This window comes from Heliangelus exortis, chromosome 16 (assembly GCF_036169615.1).
Source record: "Heliangelus exortis chromosome 16, bHelExo1.hap1, whole genome shotgun sequence".
In the NCBI taxonomy this organism is placed as follows: Eukaryota; Metazoa; Chordata; class Aves; order Apodiformes; family Trochilidae; genus Heliangelus; species Heliangelus exortis.
This window is the reverse complement of record NC_092437.1, coordinates 7,056,791-7,084,390: the sequence shown is the minus strand read 5'-3', so window position 1 is coordinate 7,084,390 and position 27,600 is coordinate 7,056,791. Positions and strand designations below refer to the sequence as shown.

General features: G+C 38.6%; 1 protein-coding gene and 1 long non-coding RNA gene across 3 annotated transcripts in view; one reads left to right on the top strand and one right to left on the bottom strand.

The window, feature by feature from the left end:
- LOC139803605 (uncharacterized) overlaps positions 1–27,600 on the bottom strand; it is a 35,149-nt gene that overhangs the window by 2,527 nt on the left and 5,022 nt on the right. For both annotated transcript variants that reach the window (XR_011729065.1, XR_011729064.1), the window contains exons 2-3: positions 20,726–20,840; positions 19,487–19,703 (exon numbers count right to left, since the gene is read on the bottom strand). This is a non-coding gene — a long non-coding RNA (uncharacterized lncRNA). The remainder of the gene's footprint in view (positions 1–19,486; positions 19,704–20,725; positions 20,841–27,600) is intronic.
- MC3R (melanocortin 3 receptor) lies at positions 1,198–4,448 on the top strand. Its single transcript, XM_071759807.1, has one exon. It carries the CDS (start codon positions 2,021–2,023, stop codon positions 2,996–2,998), a length of 978 nt encoding a protein of 325 aa, XP_071615908.1. The 5' UTR covers positions 1,198–2,020; the 3' UTR covers positions 2,999–4,448.

The following is a 27,600-nucleotide window of genomic DNA, read 5'->3' as shown; positions in this document are numbered from 1 at the left end:
TCAAACGCAGCATCATGAGCTACAGAGAGAGGAGGTGACAGTTGCATAGCAACTACAGGGGCAGAAGCCAAGGACTTCTCTCATTCAGAACACCAAAAGATTAAAAAAACAATGTCAATATTTCAACAATGAGTTTGGGTTCTGAGTCCAGGGAATAAACAAGAACACAGCAGAAAGATGACACCATTCCCTAGGTGTCAAATAAACATACTCTCATAACACCTGGAGAAAAGGCTGTGAAAAGTAACATTAATCATGGAGTCCAGAGCTCAAGACAAGAGGTGAGAAGACTGTTTTACTCAGTGATTTGAAATAGAAGATAACACTTTCTATGAATTAACAGAGATGCAATGAAACATTCAGACCTACTGTGAGCTTACTGGCTCACCATGACTCAGTAAAACCCAAAGATTTGAAACCTAGACTGGTCCCAATCCACCCACATGATTTCCATCCTCTGAAAATGGCCTGAACACATCCCAGGGAGCAGTTCAGAGTTTTTCCTTGAGGCCTTGGTTAGAAGAGGTAGGAACAGATATGCAAAAGGAAAAGTTTGGGTAGCACACACAGGTATCTTGTATTTCTAACTTTCCAGCTTTGTGCAAACACAGCTTCTACCCAATTCTGCAAAGAGTCAGTTTGAACTTGCAATCAGACACATGAGGCTCTAGCTCACTATTTTTATCACATAATGAAAAAGCTAATAGTGCCATTAACCCACTTTGGTACATAACATTCAATTTCCACTTCAAAGTGCACCTCAATGCAAATGGTAGCTTGTTTCCTGTTGTCAGATACCTTCAGGAACTCACGATGAAGCATGACTCATGACTTCTAATTGTCAGATTCAACTGAACTGCAAGGAAATTTGTAGCATGCTTTTGAAACTGGGGGAACAAGGGATGAAGCATCCTGGAGTCAATATTTACAGAACTAATGCACTGTGTTGCTGAGGATGACAGGACCAGGATGGAAATGGCAAAGCACTCCTATGAAATGATTTATATGCAGGTGCCAAAAACAGAAGTGCCCCTTCATAGGCAGGTAATGCAGAGCCAAGCCCAGCAGGATGATGTTTCTCCAGGGTGAGCTCTTCTCCAGGAATGGGAGCTCTGCCTTTGATCCTGCCCTCACCCTAGGAGGATACAAGCTCCAGCTGCCACTTCACAAGACAGTACCCAAGGACAGAGCCTTGGCCATCTGTCCAGCTTTGCAAAACCAAGCTCCTACTCAGTGGGTAAGACAACACTTAAAAGGTCAGTGATAGTAATTCTGTCTCGAAATTACTGTCTCGAATGCATTCCCACGGGCGTGATCTGGCTGCCGAGAGCAGGCATAAAGTTTTGCTGAATGAAAATCACATTTTTCGTAGGAATTTTAAGGCAAATCCATCTTATTCACTGTCTGCAGAGGGCGCCAAACAGATTTAAATCTGCTGCCGGAGCCAGCGGCGGGGATGCTGTACCTGGTGCTCGCAGCTGTCACTCAGAAAGGTACTTGCTCTCTAATGGCCACTGCTCTGCACCGAAGATTAAGTAGGAGTTGTTTTTTCTTTCATGCATGTATAAATCCCTTAGTTCTCTTTTCCTTTCTTGCCACTGAAATAGCAAGAGATACTTCACTGAGCTGCAGCATACTGACAACAAAACTGCACTGGCCCCAGCTGATGACAGCAGATGAGAAAACTCCTTGCTTTTAATCCTCAGGAGAGCTAGAACCAGCAATGTGCTGCAGATGATTTTTTCCTTCAGAGAACACTATCTGAAGCCTGCAAGATTTCAAGTTCACTTTCTTATAAAGGAAAAGAGCAGCCTGTGACTGATACAAAACTCAACGTTAATGCAGATTTTTTGTTTCTATTTGTAAAAGTGACTAAAGAAAAGTCCTAATTGATTATATCCCATGTGCACAGCAACAGCTTGGAAGGACTTCTTTTCCTTTTTTCCCCTCTTTCTGTTTTTCTTTAACCTGTGCTCTTTCAGATCCATACTCACCTGCTAACTCAACTCCTTTTCTGACAATGAATACGACACACTTCGCATTTTCATTTCAACCTGTGCTGCTTAATGTCACTGAAGACTTCAATGACTCAGTTCTGAACAACAGAAGCAGCGATGGATTTTGTGAGCAGGTCTTCATAAAAGCCGAGGTCTTCTTGACTTTAGGGATCATCAGCCTACTGGAAAACATCCTGGTCATTCTTGCAGTGCTGAAGAATGGAAACCTGCATTCTCCCATGTATTTCTTCCTCTGTAGCTTGGCTGTAGCAGATATGTTAGTGAGCATGTCAAATGCCTTGGAGACTATAATGATTGCAATCCTGAGCAACGGCTATTTGATCATTGATGACCACTTTATCCAGCATATGGACAATGTTTTTGACTCAATGATCTGTATATCTTTGGTAGCCTCAATTTGCAACCTCTTGGTTATAGCCATTGACAGGTACATAACTATTTTCTATGCTCTCCGTTACCACAGCATCATGACTGTGAAGAAAGCTTTAACCCTGATTGTGGTCATTTGGATTGCTTGTATCATCTGTGGCATCATATTTATCGCCTACTCAGAAAGCAAAACTGTCATTGTCTGTCTCATCACTATGTTCTTTACCATGCTCTTTCTTATGGCCTCCCTTTATGTCCACATGTTCCTGTTTGCACGCCTGCACGTTAAGCGGATCGCAGCCCTGCCCGTGGACGGGGTGCCCTACCAGCGCACCTGCATGAAGGGAGCTGTCACCATCACTATATTACTAGGGGTCTTCATTGTTTGCTGGGCACCTTTCTTCCTTCACCTCATTCTCATCATCTCTTGCCCAATGAATCCATACTGTGTTTGCTACACTTCACACTTTAATACCTATCTGGTTTTGATAATGTGCAACTCGGTCATTGATCCACTCATTTATGCTTTCCGGAGTCTGGAGATGAGAAAGACTTTCAAAGAAATTGTATGTTGCTGTTCTGGCATGAGTGTGGGACAGTGCATGCTGTAAGCCTCTGGCTTTGTGTTGAGAATAGAGAGGATACACACAGTAGGTCTATGAATATATATATCTATAAATATATGTACCTTGATACATAGTGGTTCAACTTTAAAAGCCATGCTCAAAGGAAAGGCACAGGAAAGAATAAATAACCTTGATGCCTTGATTCATACTTTTCAAAATGAAAACCAGATTCAACTAAATTATTCAAAATTACTTATATAGTTATGACAAAAGGAAATCCAGAGTAGCTTACAAAATAGCTTAAGAAACTTACTGGAAAAATGAATCCTAAAGAGAAATATCACCTTAGAGAGACTGAAATAATATTCTCTCTACCATTTATTTGTACCTTTTGCTTTCTCATTAAGCCACTAAAAACAAATCAGTGTTTTCTAAAAGATTCCTTTACTAACCTCTTTGGAAAGATACTTGCAAGACAAATCAAAACACCAGCAGGTAACAGCATTGCTCTACACATACTCCTATGCCTCCACCTTTTATTTAAATAATGGATTGATAGTTTTGCTGCTTGCTATAAAATAAACTGAGTAAAATCTTTGAAGGGTGAAAGTAAACATTGCTCTTGCACTGAAATACTCACACAGTAGAAATTAGCTAAGGGAAAAGGAACAGCTCCTGTGTCAATGATTTGATCTGCTGATTTGAACAGCCTGATAGAAGTGACTCATATGAATAAGGCATTTACATCACTTATTGTGATATAGCAGTATTATATCCTGAAATTCTTAATTATTTTTATCTGAAATACACTGATCAATTTACAATTTGACATGTTAATAAGGTAACAGCAATCTCCTTTTGATAAATTGTCACCAATGAGAACCATCCCTAGAAAATTTGGAAGGCTACACTCCAAACAGAAGGAACAGCTAAAATGCAAATGCTTTGTGTAAAAGCTGCACGGAATGGTTAAAGAGATCCATTCAGCTAAGTTGCATTCCTGGAAAAAATAAGATCTGTATGGCATTGAGAAATACATGTCATGTGTCAGTCTGTAAGTAAAAAGACATTTACACTGAGTTCTGTGGATGGCCACTCCTGCACTGGAAACAAGAAAGGAAAATGCCTTTTGCAATCATTTTCAAACTCTGTGTGCAAGTTGGTGGCATGTAAAGCCTGTGACTTCAGCTACAATAATTTAGCTTTTGCCTCTGCTTTTATAGGAATAACCATATAAGTGGCCTTCAAATAGCATATTGCAACTGAGCAAAGGTTAACATCATTTGTATATAATACAATGTACAGTCAGTATCACAGACAGTGCCAGAATAAGAAAATTCTAAGCCATTTGAAAGTCTACTTAGCACCTTTCCAGTATCTCACTTTTAGGAAGGGCAGTAATCTAAAACCCTTGGGGTTGTCTGTAGCTTTCAAAAATCTAAAAGACCTTTTTCTTACTACTTTTTTTTTCCTCCTTTAAGTCGATAGGTGGTTATTTCTGTTGGTTTAGGAACAGTTATCCAGACCAGAGCTCCTCAGTCTGCTCTGCCTCTGTATTCACTTGTCCTGGTACAATCCAGGTTGATGGTGTTACACTGCTACTGACTCCAGAACCCTGTTCTGGACTGTTCATGGAGAAGACATGTCTCACAGTTCACAAATACTGTCCCATGTTGGACTGTGTTTTATTCTCAGCATCCTAGAATCTGTTGGGAGTGAAATAACTTCCCAGTTGTTTGGAGTGTGTAGTTTTCATGGGGCCAAGAACCATCTCTCCCTGTGCTCTAGCCACAATCTGCCCAAACCTCATGGTCCCTATTTTCCTTGCCCTCTGATCACACTACAAATTCCCTAATGAAGTTCTCATTTCCTCTTACAATCCCATCCTCCAGATTTCCATCTTCACAACACTCTCAGTATTCCAACACTTAACTAATATCATAACATTTTTTTAAAAAAAAAGGAAAAAAACCTAAAAAAATCAATAAAGTCACTGTGAAACATGTGGCAGAGCAAGGACAGAAAAATTATCACATGTTTTACAGACCAGAGAAAATCCAAACAACTGGCAAGTAAACTAAGCCTGTATGCTTTCAGCTTTCTCTGTGCCTCACAAATTACAGCTCAGCAGTACTAAGATTTGTTCTGTTAGCTCAGCCTGTCTTACTTCTGCAACACCTGATGTAGTGCATTAAGGTGAACTGAAACACATGAGCATAAGAAACCACACAAGTGGCCTTTTGTGGTGTGGAAATACTGTGCCTACTGTTGTAAAGCACCTCTAAGTGTTGTCAGTGTTATGTACCTTTATACTCTGGAGTATGGCTTGCCATGATATTCTGCCTCAGGTTACTGTGTATTTATTTAGCTTTCCTTGTACCTGATGTCCTACTTTTTTCTAGAAGTGATTTTAGATGAGACTGATTCATACTGTGCTTTGTCTTTAAGCAAAACATAAATCTCTTGAATAAAAACTGAAGGCATCACTTAGAATCCTGTTTTCTTCTGCCATAGCACCAAGCCACATCAAACCCCAGTCCTGGTGGTCTGATTCACAAAACTAGAAATAGAATCTAACACTGGGCAAAAAACTAATTCTTCATGCTGTCCACAGAGCTACACAAAAATAAGGAAAAAAACTTTCAGACTTCTCCATCCCACGAGCAAACATGATGGAAAGAGGATCCATAAAATCCCTCAAAAATCTCACACTTCATGGCATGAGTCAATGAAGATGCAGCTCCTCCCCACCAGTTATCTACAGCTTGGCCAGCCCCCAGTTTCAGATTCCCCATTAACTCATACTTTGGAAATCCATGGTGCAGTCTCCTGCACAGCAGCCACCACCAGCCTGTCCATGATGGGAAAGGGAAAGTCTCCTTAGGACTGAACCCCACAATAGGAGGCAGTGAATAAATACATAGCTCCAGCTCCAGGTGTGAAATGGAAGAGAAGGGAAGAACAGGACAGGACCCTAAGGAAATATTACTGCACCCAGCTGCTGTGTGCCAGATCTTAATGCTCCACTGAGAAGGGACTGGTGTTCAGCCACTCCCAGTCCTCAGGGACAGAGCTCAGGCTCCAGTCAGGACTCAACTGAGAGACATACAAGGACTGGCACATCAGCAGACACCCTGCAAAACATTTCCCAGCAGTGTTCTCTTTAGATGTGTACATTCAGCAGAACAAAGACATCAGAGCAACACATGCTAGCAAAGGCAATGGCCCTTAACATAGACTGGTAATCAGAACAACATTTCTGGCTGCAGAGAATCTGTCCCTGTTTATAATTGCAGTGTCATGTGAATGCTTTCAGAGTTGTTACTGTTAAGCTAATGTACAATACAAATCATAAGAAATGTTTGCTCCCTGGTAAAAGTGCTGGGCTGAATAAGATAGACACAGTTCTCCCAATGACAGGCTGAGGTAATACCCTCTTCATCTGAAGGTGCCATTTATATGGATTTATTGACTTGTGTTTTCTGCAAGAAAATCAGGCAGTTCACAAGCACTGTAGGATCACTATTTGCTCAAAGAATTCTTAGAGAACCCTCATATTCAGACAAATATTTGAATTAGCAAACCAGGTCACCCCATTAAGTCAACAGCATATTCTGCAAAATTAGAGCCAGATTTGCCTTTTTCATATAAAATTCAGCACTATGTATGCAATTATCCCAACAATATGTGTCTAAATATAATTGAAAGCATTTGTCCTAGTGGATAAATTACAAGGTCCAAGCACAAAATTCTGCAACAAACCAAGGTCATCAGTAGAGTGTAAATACTTTGATTACCTCTTCAATGAAATAAGATGTTTCTATTTGTTGAAGCCCAGTTTGAGACTAGGGCTAGCCCTTTGGTTTGGTAATTTTACCAAACCATCTCAACTCACAATCCTGCTTCACAACACACACTGGAAACCCCTTTGCTGGGCAGCCCAGTCTTAGTTCCACACCTCTGAGACAGCATGAGGGAAACCAGGTAACCTGGGCACTGAGACACCCAACATGGGTACAGCAGATGGAACAGCTCCAGAACAGCTCCTTCCTCCCTGTCTCCACAGCCCAAGAGTAGAGGCAGGGTGCACTCAGACCAATTGGTCCAAGATGACCCCTTCTGAATAGGGCATAAAAATTTGGACAGCATTCAGGGAGCTACAGGTTGTAGCAATCTGTGAGTCAGACCCAGATATCACTGTAAATATTACTAACAAGTTACAACAGGGCTGTTGCTTCCCTCTTTAGAAGAGCTCTGGGTACAGGCATGGATGTAATTCTTTATCACACTCTGACAAAATGCTCACATTCCATAGGCTTCAGGTGGAAGGTGAGAGAAAGTAACAGCTCTCAGAAAACACTACAAAAACCAATAAAAACTCTTGCCCAAGCATATCTGTACCTGTGAAGAGCATTCATATGGTACTGTTCTGCTTATTTTTGAAGGTTAACATTTGAAAGGTTAAAATACAACCCTGCTTTGATGAATAATGCACATTAAGTGGCACTGAGGCATTGAGGAAGAAAGATAAAGCAGATTTTTAAGGCTAAAGCTACAGGTGAAGCCCATTTGCCCAGGGGAAGCTCACTCCACAGAGAACAGCACAGCTGCATATTTCATTGTGTTCTTACCTAGGCTGCCACATAATGGAATCACAGCTCAAGCCAGACTTTACACTGATGAATGAAAACAGGCTCCATCAGAATCATTCCAAAGAGGAAAAAAAGCCTTTTGAGGCTTTATATCTACCTGGAAAAAAACATTTTTGTGACCATTTATTCCATAAGAGCTATCATAATGATCTTAATATCCCCCACTTGAGAAACCAGCTTTCACAACTCTAGCACATGTGTAGGAAATGGGAATATCGCAGAATGAGGTCTAAAAAACAAAAAAAAAATCAATAATTTACATATACATATGTATATAACTGGCACAAACCTGCTATTTCTAGAAATAAACCTCTGACTATGTGGCTGGAGTTCATATGTTGGGATGTCATTACTATTCTTGCAAAAAAAGCAGGTGTGTCAACCATAGTAACTCTGAGAAACTTCCTATAGAATAATGTACTTTGAAGTGTACAGAAGCAAACATTTAAAATCAGCTTAGGTAAATGCAATTAGTCAATAAAACAGCATATGGGATTGTTTATTAAATCATAAAGTTCCCATTGACTAAAATCAGATGAGATGAAGCAGAAAAAGTTCCCCGAAAATGTTACATTTGGAAGCAAGTGTGTGTTTGTGTACAGATAGTTACATATTTCAAGAGTAAAAAGCTTTTTACTAATGAGCAATTTTTCTGCTAACAGTGTTTAGATCAGAAAGTGTGGGCTTTTTTCTTCAAACTAAGCAAGTTGAGGTAAAACTGAGACTGCATGCCAACATGCACAATAAGAGCATAACAAGTTGACTTGTGGGTGTAATAAAAATGCAAACATTGTTCCCACCACTGATTCATATAATTTAATCTTATTACGGGTGATCTGGCATGCAGTTTGATAATTCTATCATAAGATTATTACCTAAACTGCATATATTATTTAGTTAAAATTATTTTAAATTATAAACCAGATATGTCATAACTTCTGCTACAATGTTAATAACCATGAAAGCTTAAATTCTAAATCAAAGAAGAAATTAGAATGACATTGGAAAAAAATCAAATTCTCCTAGAGCCCTGGCTTTCTAGCAACAGAAAAAAAAAAAAAGATTGTTTTGGGGGTTGGGTTTTTTTAGAATTTCCACAGGTAGGTAGTAATTATTTATAAAATCTATTGAAATGAAATCGTGCATACATGGAATCAGATTGTGCACATATAAGTTATTAAATGTGCTTTTTAAAAATTAATTCACCAAGTGGAAAACTATTATTTTCTCAGTTTCAATTTACTCTCTCATCTCATACAGTACTACATTAAACTGGTTTAGGTAGATTTTTGCCACCTCTGAGTATTTATGGTGTAGTGTCACTAGGAGCTGACATGTTACTATGATTTCACGTCGTAAAGACTTTTTTCTCTTGGATTAAAATAATTTCTTTGGCGGCTGACAAAGAACTATGTCAGATGCACTTTTCAGGCTCATGTATTTCCAAAGGCAATCATATAAATGAGCCTATTTATATGACTTTATGTAATTTTACCATAGAACAACAGCTTCCAGCTGGATTGATGGGAATTAGTTCTAACTTCTCCTGACTCCCAGAGGAACAGGAAAAGAAAATCCCCAAGGGACAGATGAGAATTTTGCCCTGTAGCTTTCACTTCTATTTCTAAGTATTCTTAATTTGTGCTAGCTAAAAACATATTGTACTTGTAAGAGTTAAATGACAAATAAGCCAATAACATCCTTTTACACTTAAAACCTATACGGTAAAGATATTTATGGCAACCAGGACCAAATAACAATGTTACTCAAAGTGAAATATCCACAATATAAAATCTGTATGATAACACAAGTGCAGCAAAAATCAATGCTCTCTCTGTTAATGAGACAGGGTAACCAAAATGGAGCTAATTATTTCTCAGATATTATGGATTTTAAACATATTTTTTTACTTAAGTGCATGTCCTTATTAGAATCTAAGAGTAGTGAAAATAATGACAATCTGAATGCATGAGAAATACTCAAACCCACACATTTATTATCTGAAAAGAACCCGGCAAAGATGTACTGAATATTGTGTTAGATACCTTTGTTTTGTTTTGCTTAAGGAAAAATAAAGTACAAGGCTTTGTTTGTCTGACTTACAGACCAGAACACTATTCAATTGGTACCACAGGTAGAACCATTTTTCGTGTACTTTCCCTGCTGTTGTCCCCACCTAAATGAACAGGATTTCTTATTTAGCCACCAAAACACATTGCTTGTAATTCTTCACCTTTGAAGGATCTGTGCAGCTCAGGGAAGAGATAGAGAAAGATGCAGAGGGACATTTCTCAACATCAAATACTGAAGACTGCAAAGCCAACAGGAACAATATTTTTTTCAGGGAATAGTATTTTCAGATTGTAACAGCCAAGAGGTAGCTCAGGGAACAGAATTTTCTGGGATAGCTGGAGCTATGTGACAGTTTAGTGTTTTGTTTTCTCACATGCTGTTCCTTTGGTAGTTCTCCTTAATTAAAAATTATTCTGATATATTGAAGTAACACTTTACTTCTAATGTGACAGTTATTCCCAATTTGTTGTATAAATACTAAAAGAAAAGAAAGGCAAATAGCTTCCTAGACATATGCACAAATATTGCTATTTAGAAAATTAATTCTCTTATGTACTCCCCACTTTCTTGCTCTATTGGAAGCTGACAAGGGTGGAACATGTAACACAAGGTTTTAACATTACTTTTCCTGAAGAGATAAGTACATTAAGACAGCTCTGTAAATGATAAAAAGCTCTTCATGATCAAAACCACCACAGAAAAGAACTCTGACCAACGCCAGATTTTCTGAATAAAGGAAAAGATGGAATTGACTAAGAATACAGGTCCCGTGTTGATATAGCAATTAATACCAGATCATCAAGCCAGCTGCAGAATGGGTGAGGTTGTATTAACAGAAAAAAGTTATTTCTGTAGGAGAGAAAAAGTCTATAAATAAGCCATATATTAATGAGAAATTGTCTCTACAAAATATGTATTTCTTTCAAAAATATTGCTTAGCATGATCACATTAAAGTTGCAATAAATTCATTTTACAAAATCTTCTTGTTTACACTGCAAATCCAACAGCACCTTGCCCATTGTGACAGCACCTATGTAATCAGCCCCACACTGGCTGGACCCTCATGGTGTCTAAGCTAAAATGTGTACTTTCATCTGCCACAATTAGTAGCTTACAGTAAAGTAAAAGTAGCAAATCTAATGCAGCAAGTGAACATTTCTGAAGAGCCCAACATCTTGTTTTGAAATAACCAAGAAGAGACAAGCCTTTTGAGCAGCCTGGCACTGCTCCTCAGAGGAGCACAAACCTGCAGGCTAAACTCAGTGGGCAAGTGCAAGGCAGAGGAGGATGATCTGCCTTTCAGTACACACTCATCTGCAGAAGGTTTGCACATCTTTTCCCCAGATTGTCACACATCAGCCTGTCCACAGGGGCCACCACAAGCAGGTTGATGCTGGGAGCATCAGAGGCAGGAGCAGAGGCACTCAGCAAAAGCACTCACTTGCAGGAGGTGCCTGAATTTGAACAGATCTAATCAGCAGTTCAGACAGGGCTGGCAGCTCCACCTGGCCAGAAGGATTTATAGACAAAAACAATATGCTAGTGTATCCCTGACATTCATGCTAATAAACTGTGGAAGGAAATAAGCATTAGGAAGCAAAACAACATATAATTGCCATAGACAAGTACTGCAAAGTAGCCAATTTGTCTGTGATTCAAATGAAAAATTACTATTACTCTGCCTTCATTTGCTATCTTCTGTATCAGAACCTGTTATTAATCATATTACCAGTCCAGACTCCAGGAATAATACAGTTTAATATCCAGCAGGAAGTGGTTATGCTGATATAATAACCAAAGTGTATATTTTTTGACTGAATAATTAGTTTCTTTCAGGGGAGAAAGGTGGTGGACCAATTGTGAATCTAGTTTTGACAAAAACAGCTTTAAACAGACTCCTCCACCATGGGAAGAAGTGCTCAAATAGAACAATTATTGGATACAACAGTGTACATTAAACTACAATTAGAGAAGTTTTATATTAAATAATTAATAATAATAATAAATAATAATAATAAAACAACCAAAGCCAAGACATAAATGCAAATAAATTACCATTTACTGTCAAGCATATGAAGCTGTGAGACCCTGGCATGGTCTTTTTCTGTTCTATATAAGAAAATGCTTCAAGCCCTGTCCATTCCACTGGACGCCTTCAAACATCCAAATAACCTCCAACAGTAGTAAAAAAAATGCTTGAGAATGTCTCCTAAACCCAAACGGGTGAGTTATTAATTGAGACAAACATCCAAATAATCAAAAATCCTCCCTGGAAAAATTACCATGCTCAGTGCTCTGGTACCTTGCTGTCAGGGGCCTCTCCATCCCATTGTTCAACAAGATGTTTCTGAAAACTCAATCAGTGGCTGCTCCTTTGCCTGAATTTGGGATCAATCCACACTGCTGCAGAGTGAGGCAGTCATCTGCCCACACGGAGCAGCACAGAAATTTCCATGAAGAAAAAGAAACCCTACAAACAAGTTAGGATCCAGTGGTGACATCTTTTAACCACCTGTAACTGTCAAACTCCACAAGAGCAAAAGGCAGGAGCAAGAGTTTAGAGAGAAGCACATAAAACCAGCTTGCCTTGGTTCAAAGCCAGTGACACTACAGCATCAGGGGTCTTTCCATTTAGACTTTTCTGAGCCAAGTTTTTCAAAAAAGAACAGCTCTGATCTAAGCAACTAAACAGAAAGTTCACTACTGGCAACATCATCACTGCCAAAACCTGTCAGTATGCTTTCCAGAGGTCTCAGTCTGCTTCTGGAAGCCTCACTGGGAAAAGAGCCCTGTCAGAAACACTGACCAGTAAGAGTGGGATGAGCTAGAAGACACAACAGCAGTACAGGTGTCCCATTTCCCTGTAGAATTTGACTGTTAAAATAAAAGTATCTACAACTTTCTCAGAATAAAACTAAACTGCCTGCAGCTGATTGCCAACTATGTTGAAGAAAATGTCCATGGTGAATGGAGCAAAGACATTTTCAAGGCATCCACATTTCTTATACTCAGTGATTTCTTTTTGTGAAGCTTTTACTCTCTTTGTTGATATCAATTCTACTTTTCCCATCTGTTCAGAAAGCAAAGATTTGTACATGAGTTATCTCCTAGCTGCTCTTGTTTATAACATGCTGCCATAATCCCAGATTCATGCTGCCAATTCTACTGTTCTTGTTAGCATAGGCTTTACTTTTTGACAATAGATTATCACCTTTTCCCTGGGGTGCTCCTGCAAAGGAAAGAGACAGATGCAATGAGGCTTGTGCTGTTGTTTCAGAACAGGCAGAGGTGATCCATGCTCACTACAATTTACTCAGGCTGCATCAATCTGCTAACACATTTCAGAGGTGTTCTCACTTAGTTTTGACACAACGCACTTGAAAGGTTTTTGGTTTTTTTTTTCCCCAGATAGTTAAAAGAGAAAAACTGAAAAGTTACTGCCCTTTCTGTAGACAAAAGCAGGCTTCATACACAAATTCATGCTGAATTTGCTCCCAGAGACCTGTCTGGTTCAATATGTTGTTCCAGCTGCCATTGCAAAACAAAAGCAAAAACTACAATGCATTTGGGGGCTTGGAGGGGGGAGGAAGTACTTTGTAGATTTTCTGGTTTTGGATGGTTGGTTGGTTGGTTGGTTGGGTATTTTGCAACACTCCTAATGACATTATTTGGTAGACTGATGAGTTAAAGGTCAGCTCAATTTGATTATCAGTTTTCTATAAGGGTCTGAGCTCAGTTCAAGAGGAGCTGCAGGAGAGTTCCCATTGCATTAATTAGAGCAAATGGAGAGGCACAAAGCAACAGCCCTCCAGCCCCTCCAGAAACTGAAGAATTAACCGTTTTCCTGCCCTTCCCAAGGCTTTTGGTGGCCTTTGACACCAAGAACTCCTCTCTGACAGTTCCAATGGGTTATGTCCTATTTGGAAAGCATGACTGTTCCCTGCCTATCCTTGATGGTACAGCTCATGTCAAAGACACAGCTCAAGGCAAAGCTCCTATCATGCCATGTCAAACACCAGCAGCTTCATATCAGGACTGGATCCAGTTATAATGCAGATAGGGACAGTTGCAGGACACAGATCATGATTAAGCATGAAAAGCACATATGGTCCCCTCTAGTAGATTTTTAATCCTTCTCTTCTTGCTTTATTTCTGTCATTCATTTAATTGCCAGCCTAGCATTAAGCCAGGACAGTTTCCCTCTCACTCAGGAGATAAATTCATGTATCATGAAGGTATTTCTATGCTACAGGGATAAGGACATAATGACAGAGTAAAATACTCAGGAGAGGCTAAAAATTCAAAGAACCATGAAGTCTTGGTTGCTTTCTTTTCTGGGACATACTGAAGCAAAATCCTGGAGTGTACGTTTGATTTTAAGACCTCTACTATCAGTGGCAAGGATCTTTCACCTAGCAGTTTCATCAGCAGAAGATAATTGGAGGATGTAATACAGCACAGTGATTTCAGGGAAAACTTGTTTTCAGCCACTTGCTGAGCATCATAAATACATTCACTCTGGTTATGCTGACACAGTCAGTCAAGCACAGACCTCCAGCAGGGACTGTTCTGCTCACTGACAGGTGTTGAAGATGCTTTCATATCATCTTTGAATGTAACTCACTAATGAACATTACTAATTTGCTGCAGTTGCAGGAAAAGTTGGTTTGGAGTGTACACCTGGTGCCAGATTGCACAGCTCATTGCCAGTGCATAGGAAATAGAAACAAGACAAATAATTCATGTAGATTGGTTTTCATTATGGTGAAAACATGATTCTTCATGGCACCTTCAAGTCAAACACTGCCTCAATAATCACGAAAAAACTAAAGATGTGGAAATATTTGGAGCCATTTAGTTCTACTGCACAGCACAATTGACCTCCACAACAAGAAATTCAGGTTGGTACTCAGCAGCCTCATATTGTGCCACAGTCAGGTGGTGGAGCTTTGGAATATGTCTGGACCTATTTTGAGGACTGCATCCAGGTAGTATCTGCATTATTCCTTTACCAAAGAAGTGGTTTGCTATTGCTCTGAAAACCTTCCAGCTTCTCTTGCATCAGCAGAGGCCTCAACAGAAAAATAGTCTTGTGGCCTTGTCATTATGTGAGTCACCTCTTTTGAGGACCTGGAGAGGGAACACAGAGAAGTCCTGGTCCCTGTTCTTTTCCAATGGCAAGCACCCTCACCATAAAATGACACCATAGTGTATCACTGCTGTGTCAAGACATGGTACTTAAAATGTTATCCACCAAAACTAAGTAATTTTCTTTATTTTGCTCATGCATTTTACTGACTGTTCTACAATTCTTAAGTGCATCTTTCTGATGTCTTTCAGAATCACAAATACATTCTAAGCAAAAAAACCTTTTTTTTTTCTGTTTTGCAGCATCTAAAGATATTTTTAGTGTAAAAGTCAAGAGCTAGGTCTTCCCAATGTCTTTTAGATTAATGGAAACGTTCCAAACAATAAAGCTTTTTGTTTCCTGTACAGATGACATAGATGTTATGGCAGACTGTAATCTAAGCCACTTGCAGTAATCATGTAATACTTCAATTTTTTCCATTATATGTAATTTGGGACTCCTGGGCAGTGGGGAGTGCATGGACAACCAACATAGTTAAAAGCTTTGCAATTAGCCCAGTACACAGTCTGATACAATTAATGTTAGAAAGAGTTTAGACTTACAGTTTTTTAAGCCAGCTCCTGAAACATCATGAAGTAGTTCACTTAAAATAATTTAAGTCTTTTAGTAGTCTCAAAATTCCCATTTTAATGGGGAAACTCTGAAGTAGGTTTCTTTCTACTAGCACGAGTGCAATTGTAGTTGCCCTGATACTGCAGAAAGTGTTGGGAGAAGAATGTGGACCTTTGATTTTCTGTTTATTTGAAACCTAGGTCAAGTTATCAGGCCCTCTCACCCTTTAAAAGTTTCAGAAAATTGGGAATTTTTATGAGAGAAGTGAAATAATAAAATAGAGACTTGTTAATCCTCTGACCCACTACATTTCTAAACTCACCTAGAAATGACCAGACCATCTTTATTTGTCTTACTGAGCTAAACAGTCCTGCTAAAAGCTGCAAAAGTTACCAGCAAAGCAATGCTAGATACTGTTCAAATGTTTTGAATTATTAATGAGGGAAGAAAAAACAGTTCATTAAATTTCATGGCCCAGTTAGAAAAAGAAGCAATAAACAGATGCAACACTCACGCTGCTCATAAAATATGGGATCAGTGTGAGTTTGTATAAAGTCCTTTTTACCAACTTGTCACAATTTCTGCTATTCTTTCTACAACAGAATTGGCCATTCAGCTGCAACTAATGCTCTGCTTTTATGTGCTGTCCCCTGGCTGCTGTAGCCTTGTCTTTTCCTCACAGAACATCCCTAATTTACTCTGTGTTGTATCCAGACTACAAAGGGATGGGGGACTAGAGGTAACACACAGCTTGCATTCAAGCAGGGAAGAAGCCAGAAACAAACTGCTCGTGCAAAGTCAGACATGGAGTGTGGGAAGTGGGAGCTGCAGACATCCCAGCCATTAAGGAGTGAAAAATGGCAAAGCTCAGAAGAAATCAGCAATGTTTGAAGCACTTTGTTGGTGGTACAAAACAGAGTAGCACCAACCCAGAACAACAACAGTAAACCATAAGGCCACTCTCCTTTTAATCTGTTTGTCCCAAAGAGCAGTTATGTACAAGAGCTGTTCCTTACCCATAGCCATGTCTGCAAAACTTTAGCCTAACAATTACACTCACAGTGTTTACAGCCTAACTGGAAGAACTTCCATTTTTTAATCTTTACTTAGTAAACAAAGTGTTAATGAGCTTTATAAATCCATCGGAAATGAAAAGCTGAGTCACCTCTCCAACAAAAAAATACCCTGTCAGTTGGATTGTAGTCTTCAGACACTCAGCTTCATTCTTTGTTCCCTGTGGACTACATGGAACCCTTATTCATAAGAGGGAGAGAAGAAAAGAAATAGCAGGAGTGCCCTCACTGTCAGCCACTTCTGTGGCAAGAGCCCACCATTGAGAGCTCTTGTTAATTCTGAAAGAACTTGTGCAATCTTTCCCATTATTTAGGAAATGGCCTCCCGAACACACCAGGTGCCTCCTTCAGAAGATGCAGCATTACCAACTAGCAGAATATCAGACTCAGGAAATGACACACATAATGGAAAATAAAAATACTAGGAAAGTATTTTTTCCAGACTTAGTAAGGTACTGCTGGAAAGACAGCTAATCAAGGTGCCAGCACAAGCAAATTCAAGTCTGCTAGTTCAAACCACTTCTATGGCTCCTGGATGCAAAGTTGAACTGATTTGCAGTGATGTGCACTAACAAACTTCTCAAGTAGTGCCCAGATTGACTCAGAAAGTGCAGTCTTATAACTAAAAATACTCTCTCTTGTTCTCATCCTCCTCAGAGTTTTCAGTAACTCTGCCCTCATAAGGAATAGCACTAGGTTGCTTGAAATTTAGTGGGAGGCATCTCAGAGTGGGGACAGCTATATAGATTTAAAAGATTTCTGAATAGAATCAATCAGAATGAAGCAGACAAATTGAGATGAGTGAGTATGAACTCATCAGCTTAATCAAAATAATAATTTAGCCACATTACAATTCAGACAGAAATAAAGCCTAGCATGTGAAGCACTGTGCAATTAGACACACTTTCAAGTAATACTGATGTTTCTAACAATCTGGTTAACACAACTGCTTTAGTCATTTATGTATGCAAATCTAATGGTCCTATTCTCATTAATAAATTGTGAAAGGAAATGACAAAATATGTTAAAACTGATTTTATACAAGGTAAAATACACAGCACTGACTGCACTTTTACCAGCTTAAGTTGAAGACAGATTGAAGCAAGATCAGTCAATTGTTGCAGGTGTTGGCAGAAGAGCTTTAGGACTCTTGCCCAACCTAGGAAAAACAAATGGGGTTTGGCCCTCATTTACTCTGAGTGAAGTCTGAACTACCTACTAATGGCTTAAGATTCCTGCTGAATCCTGAATATGCTCAAAATTTCACATCAAATGCCCACTGCTGGTTTTCAGGGAAGATGAGATTGTTTCTACAGAGCATAATGTTAAAAAAGGGTGTTCTAAAAAGCAGTAAAAGAAATCCTCCATAGGTCCAAAGAGTGTGTGGAGAACAGAGGAGACAAATTCATCAGACCTAAGATGAATTTCCCATACCTACAAAATAAACTTCACAATCTGATCATCACATAAAATCATCACAATGGAAAAAAAGTCTCAAAATAATTAAGCCCATGCACATATCGGATTCTGAATCAAGCAATTGTGCTGAACTGAGCCTAGAATTGAAATTATCTTATCTGTGTATGACTAAAGGTTACTGCCCTCACAATTCAAATGGAAAAATGTATTCATCAAAAACATATCTATTAGCTTCACAATAGTAAGCACTCTGTGAATCCAAAGAAGTTTCTTAGGAATAGGTAATGCTGAAGGCTTACCCAGAAACTAGATAGCTGCCAATTTTCAGAAACTATTACTCAATTTGCTAGGAAACAGCTTTTCTCTTGGTGCTTTGGAAGGAGAGGCTTGGTTCTAATCACACACTAATGTCTGTGTTTGCAGCTCTATATACTTAGGTATTTTTAATCTTCTGATAACTCATCTTGATATAATTTTAGAGATTCTATTAAGTATTTTATATAGCATCTCATTGTAAATCAATCTCCAACATAACATACTAGTATTTCATATAAATATCTTTCTTCAGCTCAAAAACATTTCAATAAAGCTCTAAAAGCACTGGCAATGACCATCCACTGCTGTGCATCACCATGGTAATGCTTCAGAAAATAGTTTTGATTTGAGGTCAGAAAGATCAAACATTATAATGGATTGAAAGTACAGAGTTCATCTTGATACAACATAAAACTATCATGCTCTAACTATCATGTTCTCAGGTGCTGAGATTTGTGCAGGAGGAAACACTCAGACAAGAATGCTGATAGATGCTAAAAGGATTCAGATCTTCAGTAAACAAGACACATGCAGAAATTCTGGGAGTAGGGTTTCCAGTTTCCCAGAGCTAGGCTTGAGAATTTTGAGCCAACCTGTATCAAAAGGCAGGATTATACTTCAAAAGAAAATTTTTAGGGATTGTCTGTTGCTTCATGTATCATTTAATCCTTCACTTAATCCTTAAACTATCCAGCTGTACTGTGCTGTTGTTACAGTAAGATCTGTCCTACATCCATGTAAACTGAGATAACAGAGGTCAAGCATTTCTCCCAAGCCAATCAAACATGGAAGAGAAGTTAGATTCATCAGGTCTCTGTGGAGAGCACTGCTCTGAGGATCTGCCATACTGCAAGTGGAGAGCTTAAAGAGATGCTCTGTGTCCAAAGCTGACACAGCATTCTCTAGAGCATCAAGCTGTGTTTTGGCTAGTGACTCCTGACCCTGGGCTAGGATCACCCAGCATTCAGGTAGCTTCATTTTAATTCATGAGGAATAATCCTGCACTTGCAGCTGGAGGATTAACATAACCAGACACTTCTCATCTGCCTCTTCCTGCCACTGTCATTTATTTTCAATACAGCATCCCAAATCCCACGTTTGGACATACAGAATAGCTCTAGGATTAGATCTTCTGTAGAGGTGCCCTACTCAACAACCAATCTCAACACTGAAGCCAAGATTTTGTCCCTTAAGTTCCCCAGCCCCCAGCTAGGTTATTAGACAACAAGGTGAAGGACATTCGGTGGGTACAATCTTTGCCCAAAATTTAAATGGCAAAAGCACATAGTGTACTGTCACCTGAGGATCACATCAGGCATCTCAGCCTTAGAAGTGCTCATGAGATGTGTTTTCATTGACTTAAATCCATGCAGGATTATGATTTATTTTGTCAGCTTTACTGTACTGTTCTTTCTAGTCTCATTACTTGTAACTCCAAACTGGATGATTCGCTGTCTTTATTCTGAATCTACAGCATATCTTGAGAAAGCTGCTTGGCCTTTCTTTGGTTCTTCACCTATAAAAGAGGGTTAAAGATTTTATATATTTTTTTTATACATTTTATAGATTTGATACATTTTATAAATTTTTTTTATTACTTTCAGAACTATAAGTGGGAAAGGCTATAAAGTGTTTTAATAGGCAATGGTACTGCAGGAGAAGGCTGAGACATGGTGGATGGTTTGGATGTGAAAGTCATCTTCATCCCTTAGAAAACAGCAAGTTATATTTAACACCTTTGTTAAACAGCTCCCTTTTCATAAAAGGATAAAAATATAAAAAAAACAAATAGGTGTGTTTGGGCTTATAATAAAAAGAAGGTTTTCTTGACCAGAGTAGTCTTGTTTTGCACAGTTCAATTATCGTTTATCTCCCTTTCCTCTCAGCCACACTGCTGAGCTTCTCCCCCTGGTGGAACAGACGAGAGTGACGACTGCGTCTGGTTGCAGCTTTTTCTAACAGTCAAGATTCGGGAGAGAACAATTACACCATTATTATCCCAAGCTGTTTCTCTATCTTCCAGATTAACTGAAGGAAACACAACATAAAAGACCAGTGTATGCTCCAGACCTCTAAATTAAGGAATTAATTCATTCTTGCTGCCAGATAGCTGTGTGATTATATGGTAGCACATCACATCATTAGAGGACTGCCAAGTTATTTATATGACTGAAATGACAGGATGCCAAATGTTCCCAGTGAATACTGATTACAGCACTGAGTCATTTAGCAGCTATATTTGTATGAAGTACCAGGGTAGCCACCCTTAGACAGTAGGAGCAAGATTTCATCAATGCAAGATGAAAATCAAACATAATAGAAAGAAACAAATTATCTGCAAGTGATACAAGAATTAATCAGAAATATTTAACTTCAGGTTGAGGGTGATTATGTTCCAGAATACACAAAAGAAAGATGCCAAGCTCCTGGAAAACAGCATTCCATTAAAATACTCGCTGGTTCTTCCAAAATTTTACAAAGTTTTTCAGTAATATATTCCTTTATAAATAAAGAAATAACTAAGATTATAAGAATTACCTTCAGCAGTATGTAGGGCTAGGAAGCAGGAGAGTTTAAAGTGCACTTTCCAGGCTACATTCTCATCCAGATACCTCAAGTGAAAGATGAAACTTCTCATCCATTATTGTCAGCTCTGTAAGATGAAGAGATGATTTATTTATTAATACTCTGTAAGATTATGACTTCATCATGGAAAAGTTAGGACTTAGTATGAGCTTTGCTGTGAAGAGAGTTGCAGGATCAGACATTCAGCTTCTCCCCCTCTCCCCTCAAGGTTTTTTAGGTGCACAGTATGGAAACCAATTCTTTCCCTTACTTGTTCCATTATAAATGAGTGGCTGTATGAAAGGACCTTATTAGTGAGAAATCCTTGAAAATAAATGTCAAGGTCCAACACCACATAAAGTCTAGTAATTTCTGATTAAAACTGTTGTGCCAGTCCACAGAGTTTGCTAACAGCACTCAGACTACAAGCTCCCACTGCTTTTTAGTTTATTGAATGGGAAAACCTAAGAGACTTTAGAAAATCTAAGTTCTAATATCAAACATCAGAAGACGGTCCATGCTGTTTTAATCAGGATACAACTGATTAAACAGAAACAAAATTTATAATCAACAGATGTCAAGCCATGTCAGGTGAGCCTCTACTCATTTTAAACACTAAAACAAGTCCAAGAAATGTTCATTTTATAATTATTATATTTGAAGGAAAAAAAAAGAGGAAAAGTTAGGTTAAAACAAACAGCCAGGTATGCCAGCCACAGCCTGTTATTTTGCATTCAGCTAACAAAGAAACTGGAAAGCCCATCTCAATGCATGGTAAATCAGATTTCCTTCTGATTCGCTTCCACTAAGCAGTCCAAAGAACCCAGGTTTTTTTTAAAGGTTGAAAGTGTTCAAATAATTTAAAATACTTTGCTTATTTCTATGTGAAGTTCTCTCTCTTCTGGAAGATTGTTTTTTGTCTTCACCTCACTGTATTTGAATAATTCCAGCTAAAGGCAGATTATCTCATAATGGATGAATCACCTCTAGGTCATTACCAACCATATCTCCTAAATTCCTCATTGAACTTAAATAAATTTTAAAGGAAATTGTGTTTTTCTCATTCACCTTCTGGGTCTGGTGGTAAAAAGAGTGTACATGCACTAAGCCAAGACCTCAAAAAATAAAACACAGCACTGAAAGAGGCAGTTGCCTTCCCTAGAAGCTTGAGTCAAAAGCCTGACTTTTGTCAAGGCTTCTGAGGCTCAGCCACTACCAGATCATTAATATTTCATTAAAGCTCAGGATCTGAATATTTAATTAGCTGGCCAGCAAGAAACTGTCCCACAGCCCCATGTTAAAGCAGCAGATTGAAAGCAGCTCAGCACTATAAACATCCTGGAGAGAGCATTCTAAATCAAACTCGGTTTTTTAAATAAGAATAAAATTTCAGATAAATGATGAAGCAACTAGGTTCAAAATATTTTGCAGCAGTGGACAAGTATTGCTTCTTTTTTTCAGAGCCCCAAATACTGCTATGAAGTACCTGCTAAGCAAAATAATTCTTATGTGAGTTAAGAAATGTGCAAAAAGTCACCAAATTCTTGAGGTACAATGAAACATCTGCCTGAGCACAGCACAGAGTATTTTTACACTGTTTTAGGAAAGAAAGTGAAGAAGCAATCTGTGTCCTTTTGAAACCACAGGACAACAAATCTGTTAATCAGACTTTTTCCCACACAGTCTTGTAGTTGCCAAGGTTCCTAACCTTTGAGCATGGAAATGTACAACCTTCAGGTCCTTTCATACTCAGACAGATAACAGGGATGGACATGTTACAAATTCTGTAATATTTATAAAATTAACAGCTATATGCTTGGAAGAGAAAAATATTTGGCAGTGTTCCATGATTTTCAACAAATTTTTAGAAAGATTAATATCTTTTGTGCTAGGCATTCTTGCACCCAAGTAGTAAACAACTGCAGAAGGAAAACAGCAAATTGGTACCTGGGAGTCTAAAGCAGGAAATACCAAGCTGGACATGGTGGTGGGGGGGATAATTATCCTTAAATGTTTTTCCTAATAGCATTTTGCAGCATTTCTAACTACAAAAAATAAAAGCATGCAATACAGATCATAATTTGTGAGCACATATGGTTAATGCTTCTGAAATGCAATTCAGATGTTGATAAAAAAAATTTAAACATAATGTACCTGCAGGAGGAAATTATTCCAGTTTTTATCTTCAGTCAGTTCCATTTAGAAGATTTCAGGAAATTATTTTTAGCCATTTTTTTTAAGCTTCAGTGGCTTATGCAAGAGCTCCTATTGTTAACCTAGATGGAAAGTATTTTTCTATCTAGCATTTTACAAAGTTTTTAAAAAAATCTATTGCCAAGCATGAATATACAGCTTAGAATTTCAATTTTATTAGTATTGTCCATGGAAGTACATACTGCACACTGATTATATCTTCATTCCTCTAAATAAAGATCTGAAAAGTCCCAAGGTTTTTCAAGTGTCTCTTGGAGCACATGCTGAGCTTGCCACAAGGTCAGGCCCTAATTGCCCTGCTTGGCAACCTGTACTGAGACAAATGTTCCCATGTGCCTCAAGGGTCACATTTCTGTATCTCTTCCATCATAGAAGGGAAACTTTCTGAAATGAGTGAATTTCCTCTGGCCAAGTTTCCAGCTTGCATGCAGGCAGGAGATGCTGCATGCAGGGCTGGGTGCATGGAAGCTGGACACAGATAAAGCTGCATCTGGAAGAGGCAGTCCTGGACCTGCATCCTCTGATGCCTGAGGAGAACATCCTATTGCAAGAGAATGAACTGTAAGAGAACAGAGTACCATAAACTCAAGAATATTTCTTCCCAATCTCTGGAGGTGCTCAGAAAATATATTAGCTAAGTTACTGATCTGGAGTCTATGAGCTCTTAAAAATTAGTGTCTGGCAACGGGATGTGAGAAAGTCTATTCAGGTATTGCAGCTGGAAGGCACTGTCACTAATAGTGGAAGACAGCTGACCTGGTTCCTAATTAACATTCCTGGTTTCTATTAGTTTCATCAGATTGAGCACTGATGATGGTAGTGGAGCAACAGTGACCCAATTCAAGATGACAATGACAAGGCATTTTTCAGATCTTGTTGAAATAATAGTTACATTTTCTGTCAGACACTATTCCCTGGCAGCTTGTAACAAGATTCCATTTCTTGAATCAATCCTGCTCCCTGTTCCCACCCTGTTCTTTCCCTTCCCTGCACCTTGCAGTTACCCACTCTACAAGCAGAGTTACTGCTGATTTTTCCCCTCTTTGTTCACTCTTGGTTTACATGTTGGTTTATTATTTGAGGTTGTTTGTGAATGCTTAATGCCCCAGCTTATTACACCTGTGCCATTTTCTCAACTTAAAAAAAGTCCACCTAAATTCCTGGCTTTGTCCTGATAACAAAAAAAAAAAAAAAGAAATCACCATAATTTAGCCTGATCTCTTTCTGTTCATTTAGAATTAGATACTAATATTAAATATTTGCTTAGAAAAGACTGCAGTGTTTATCAAAGCAGTTTGTCTGCACATCAAGTGAAGATAAACCAGAGTGATAAATGTTCATATAACTTCTGTCTGCACAGTGGTTGCCTGTAACAAGTACTTATAAATGCTTTACCCCTAGCAAAAGCAGAACTAAAAATCTCTGTGTAGCACTGTATCAGTTTGTGAGCTGCTTCACACAAGCTTTTAGAATTGATTATTTTCCATAAAAATATATAAAAAAGATGTGCTCATTTTTCTTTCTTTCTTAAATAGCTTTTAATGCTATTCCATGGAAACTGATTACAACCACATGCCTAATGTTTGTGTGTTCAGGCATTATCCAGGAAAAATGCCAAACCCCCAAGGCTGCATCAAAAAGCAGAACTCATACAGACCATTACCAAGAACTGATAAACACTGATGTCCATTTGCTTCATGAATCAGTCAGTACAAAACAGCCCTGCTCAACCTAGTGAAGTTTTTAGCAGACAGTTATTTTCTCCAGTACAATTCCATTTGCCTGCAGTCCTGTGGCTAAAGGCTTTTCAAAGCTTAGGGAAAATTAGGTTTTAGAGCCCTAAAGATGAGAAATACCTTATTTTCAGGCCAGCAAAAGTCAGTTCCACTTTGTCAGCAGAGCAGCTTCCCCAAAATCAACAGCTCCTGGCTACCTGTGGTATACCCTTTAAAAATCTGACACTTCACAAACAACTAAGAAAAAAGCAGATAGTGCCATGAGATGCTGATTATTTCTGATTATTAGCAAAACCTTCACATTTTCAAAAGCTCAACACTTCTGACCCCCAATTAGAAGTAAAATGGGCAACTAATTTATTATTTTTCTTTCTTAACTTGGAAGTATTTCCAGAAGATAAGTGATCTATTAGTATGTGGGAGATGATGCACCATGGAAACCACTGGGGGTTTCCATAGGACTGAGTCTGCTGTTCTGGCAGCCTGGTAATAAAGGCACAAATCAATCTTTGATTTATGTCAGTTTTATACCATTGCAACACTATCCGTTTAACTGCATCCAGCTAAACAAAGAATGTTATCAGGCTGAGTTTGTTGAGGAGCTTTTGGAATCAGGTTTGTTTTTTAAACATCCAGTATTCCAGAATAAGTGGAGCTGTTCATAGACAGCTTTTCTTCTAGACTTTCCCTTTCACTTTTTTCTGTTTCTTCTTTTCTTTCAATCTTAATAGTCTTTACACAAGATCCTTACTGTTTTCAATTTTTCACCTCTCTTTTCTGATTCTCCACTTAAATTCACATTGCTCCATCTTCTTGTTCTTCTCTCCTAATTTACAAATTAGACTTACAGCAATGCAATTAGGAATTTGCCTCAGTGAGCTCAAGTGATAAGCAGTACACAATAAATAGGTAAACTTGGTAAATCCATGAATAATAAGTGAATTCTCACATATTATCCCATAGGATAGCAAATAATTAAGAATGTCTTGTTATTAAGAAATAATGAATAATGGAAAGTAATACAGTGGAAGAGCTTTATTCCCTCTTTCCACAGTGCTGAGGATACTTTAATGAAAATTCCATCCTCCAGAGTTGATACTGTAGTAAATTTTATATAGTGGTTCTTGAAAGAATACTTAGGCAACTGGATGTACATCTGAAGAACAAGTAAAGAACCTTTTGCAGCAGTAAAAAAGCATTCAACAATTTACTCTCAGCAGATATGCTCACACTTGGCAGTGGATCCAAGTTTTCCTAGAAACCAGGTAACCACATTAGCATGGCCTCAGGCCTGAAATAATACAGCTTTTTCTCAGCAGAGCTCATGAGCTCAGAACAGAGCAGTTCCATGACTTACTGTTGTCTCAGAGCCCAAGCAGGTTGAGCTCTCATTAGTAAAATGTACAGTAGGCCTTCTCAATTTAAAAAAAAAAAAATCCCACTCTGTTTTCTGTACTCACACAGGAGAAGGTGCAGCACCCTTTTTTCCCAGTGAGAACTTAGGAATGATGAATGAGGACTGGCTGAGGACTTGGTTAGATTTCCCTCCTACATCTCTGCACTGGCCCACAACATCTGCTCTGTCTTTGTTACAAGGCAGTTGTCTGCATAACTACTACTTTAGTAACCACTTTGCAATAGCAAGTTTTCCAACATGGTTTAGCCTGAACAATGAGTCATAAATACTTTGCACAAGCCAGCTCCCAAAATGAGACCAGCTGTGAAAAAGTCAGCAGTGCCATCCATTGACCAAACCCTGTAAAGCATGTGCTTGGCAAGGGATAAATACCTATCAGTAACCAAGCATCATCCTTCCATTCTGCCTTCTTGCTATTCCAGATTATTTGCCAAAATCTTTGTACATTAAAATCTGGTCCCAGACAAGTTCCTACAATGCCTGCTTACCAGCAACAGCTGCCAGACCTGTTAAAAGACTTCATTCTATTACAGACAGAACACCTGCATTCAGAGTTGTTAACTGATGGATGGGTGCTTGCATTTAACAAACATCACCATAATGCAAGATCAGATCAATAACATGACACTAGTAATACAGCTAGTAACAGGGTGATCACACAGCCAGAGCCCAAAAAAAGGCTCTTTATTTTGTAAGATCTCAAAGCTGACAACCCTATACAGAATGACTATTTATATTGGTCCTACTATACCAAATTCTGCTTAAAAATATCAAATATTTTATAAGTGGTAGGTTAGATGCTTTAAAATAATATTCCCCATGCTTAGGGATTGTTACAAAGGTCAGCAGGCTGAAAGGCTCCTTAGAACTGTGCTTTGTAATTTACAGTGCTCCATAGCTAGGGGCTCATATTTTATGCTACTCACACTCTTAAGTGCCTGTATCAATGCAAGTATTGTTATTACTATTTAAGGATTGATCATTTAATTTTGGGTGTATCTCAAATTATGGCTGAAAAAAGGAGCAGATGAAGGCACCAAATGAAGGCAAGTTCTCCCTCCTGCCAAAAGCTGTTGTTAACACTTCTCCTAAGTACTGGCTCTGCAGAGCAGGCAGGAGTTAAAGACCACCTTGGCCTCTGTGCTTCTAAGGAAGTTCACAGAAGGGTTTTTTTCCTGATGGCCAGTCACATCAGAACCTCTTTGGCAAACCAAAGGTGTGTTTTTAAAATCTGCAAGGTAAACTCACTTGCATGTATTAGAGTAGAGAATGAGTGCGTCACCCACCTTGAAAGGCCGTGTTCCAGTGCAGCAGCACAGCCAGCTGAAAGATGTAGGAACAATTTCCAGTAACCTCATATAAATAGGGGCTAATGACTGTGTTTAGTAATTCACATCAGCCTTTTCTGAGTACACTGCAGATTGAATACTGCATTGCCCTGAGTTGTTTGGCCTGAATCTCATTATGGCATTATGCAGTGA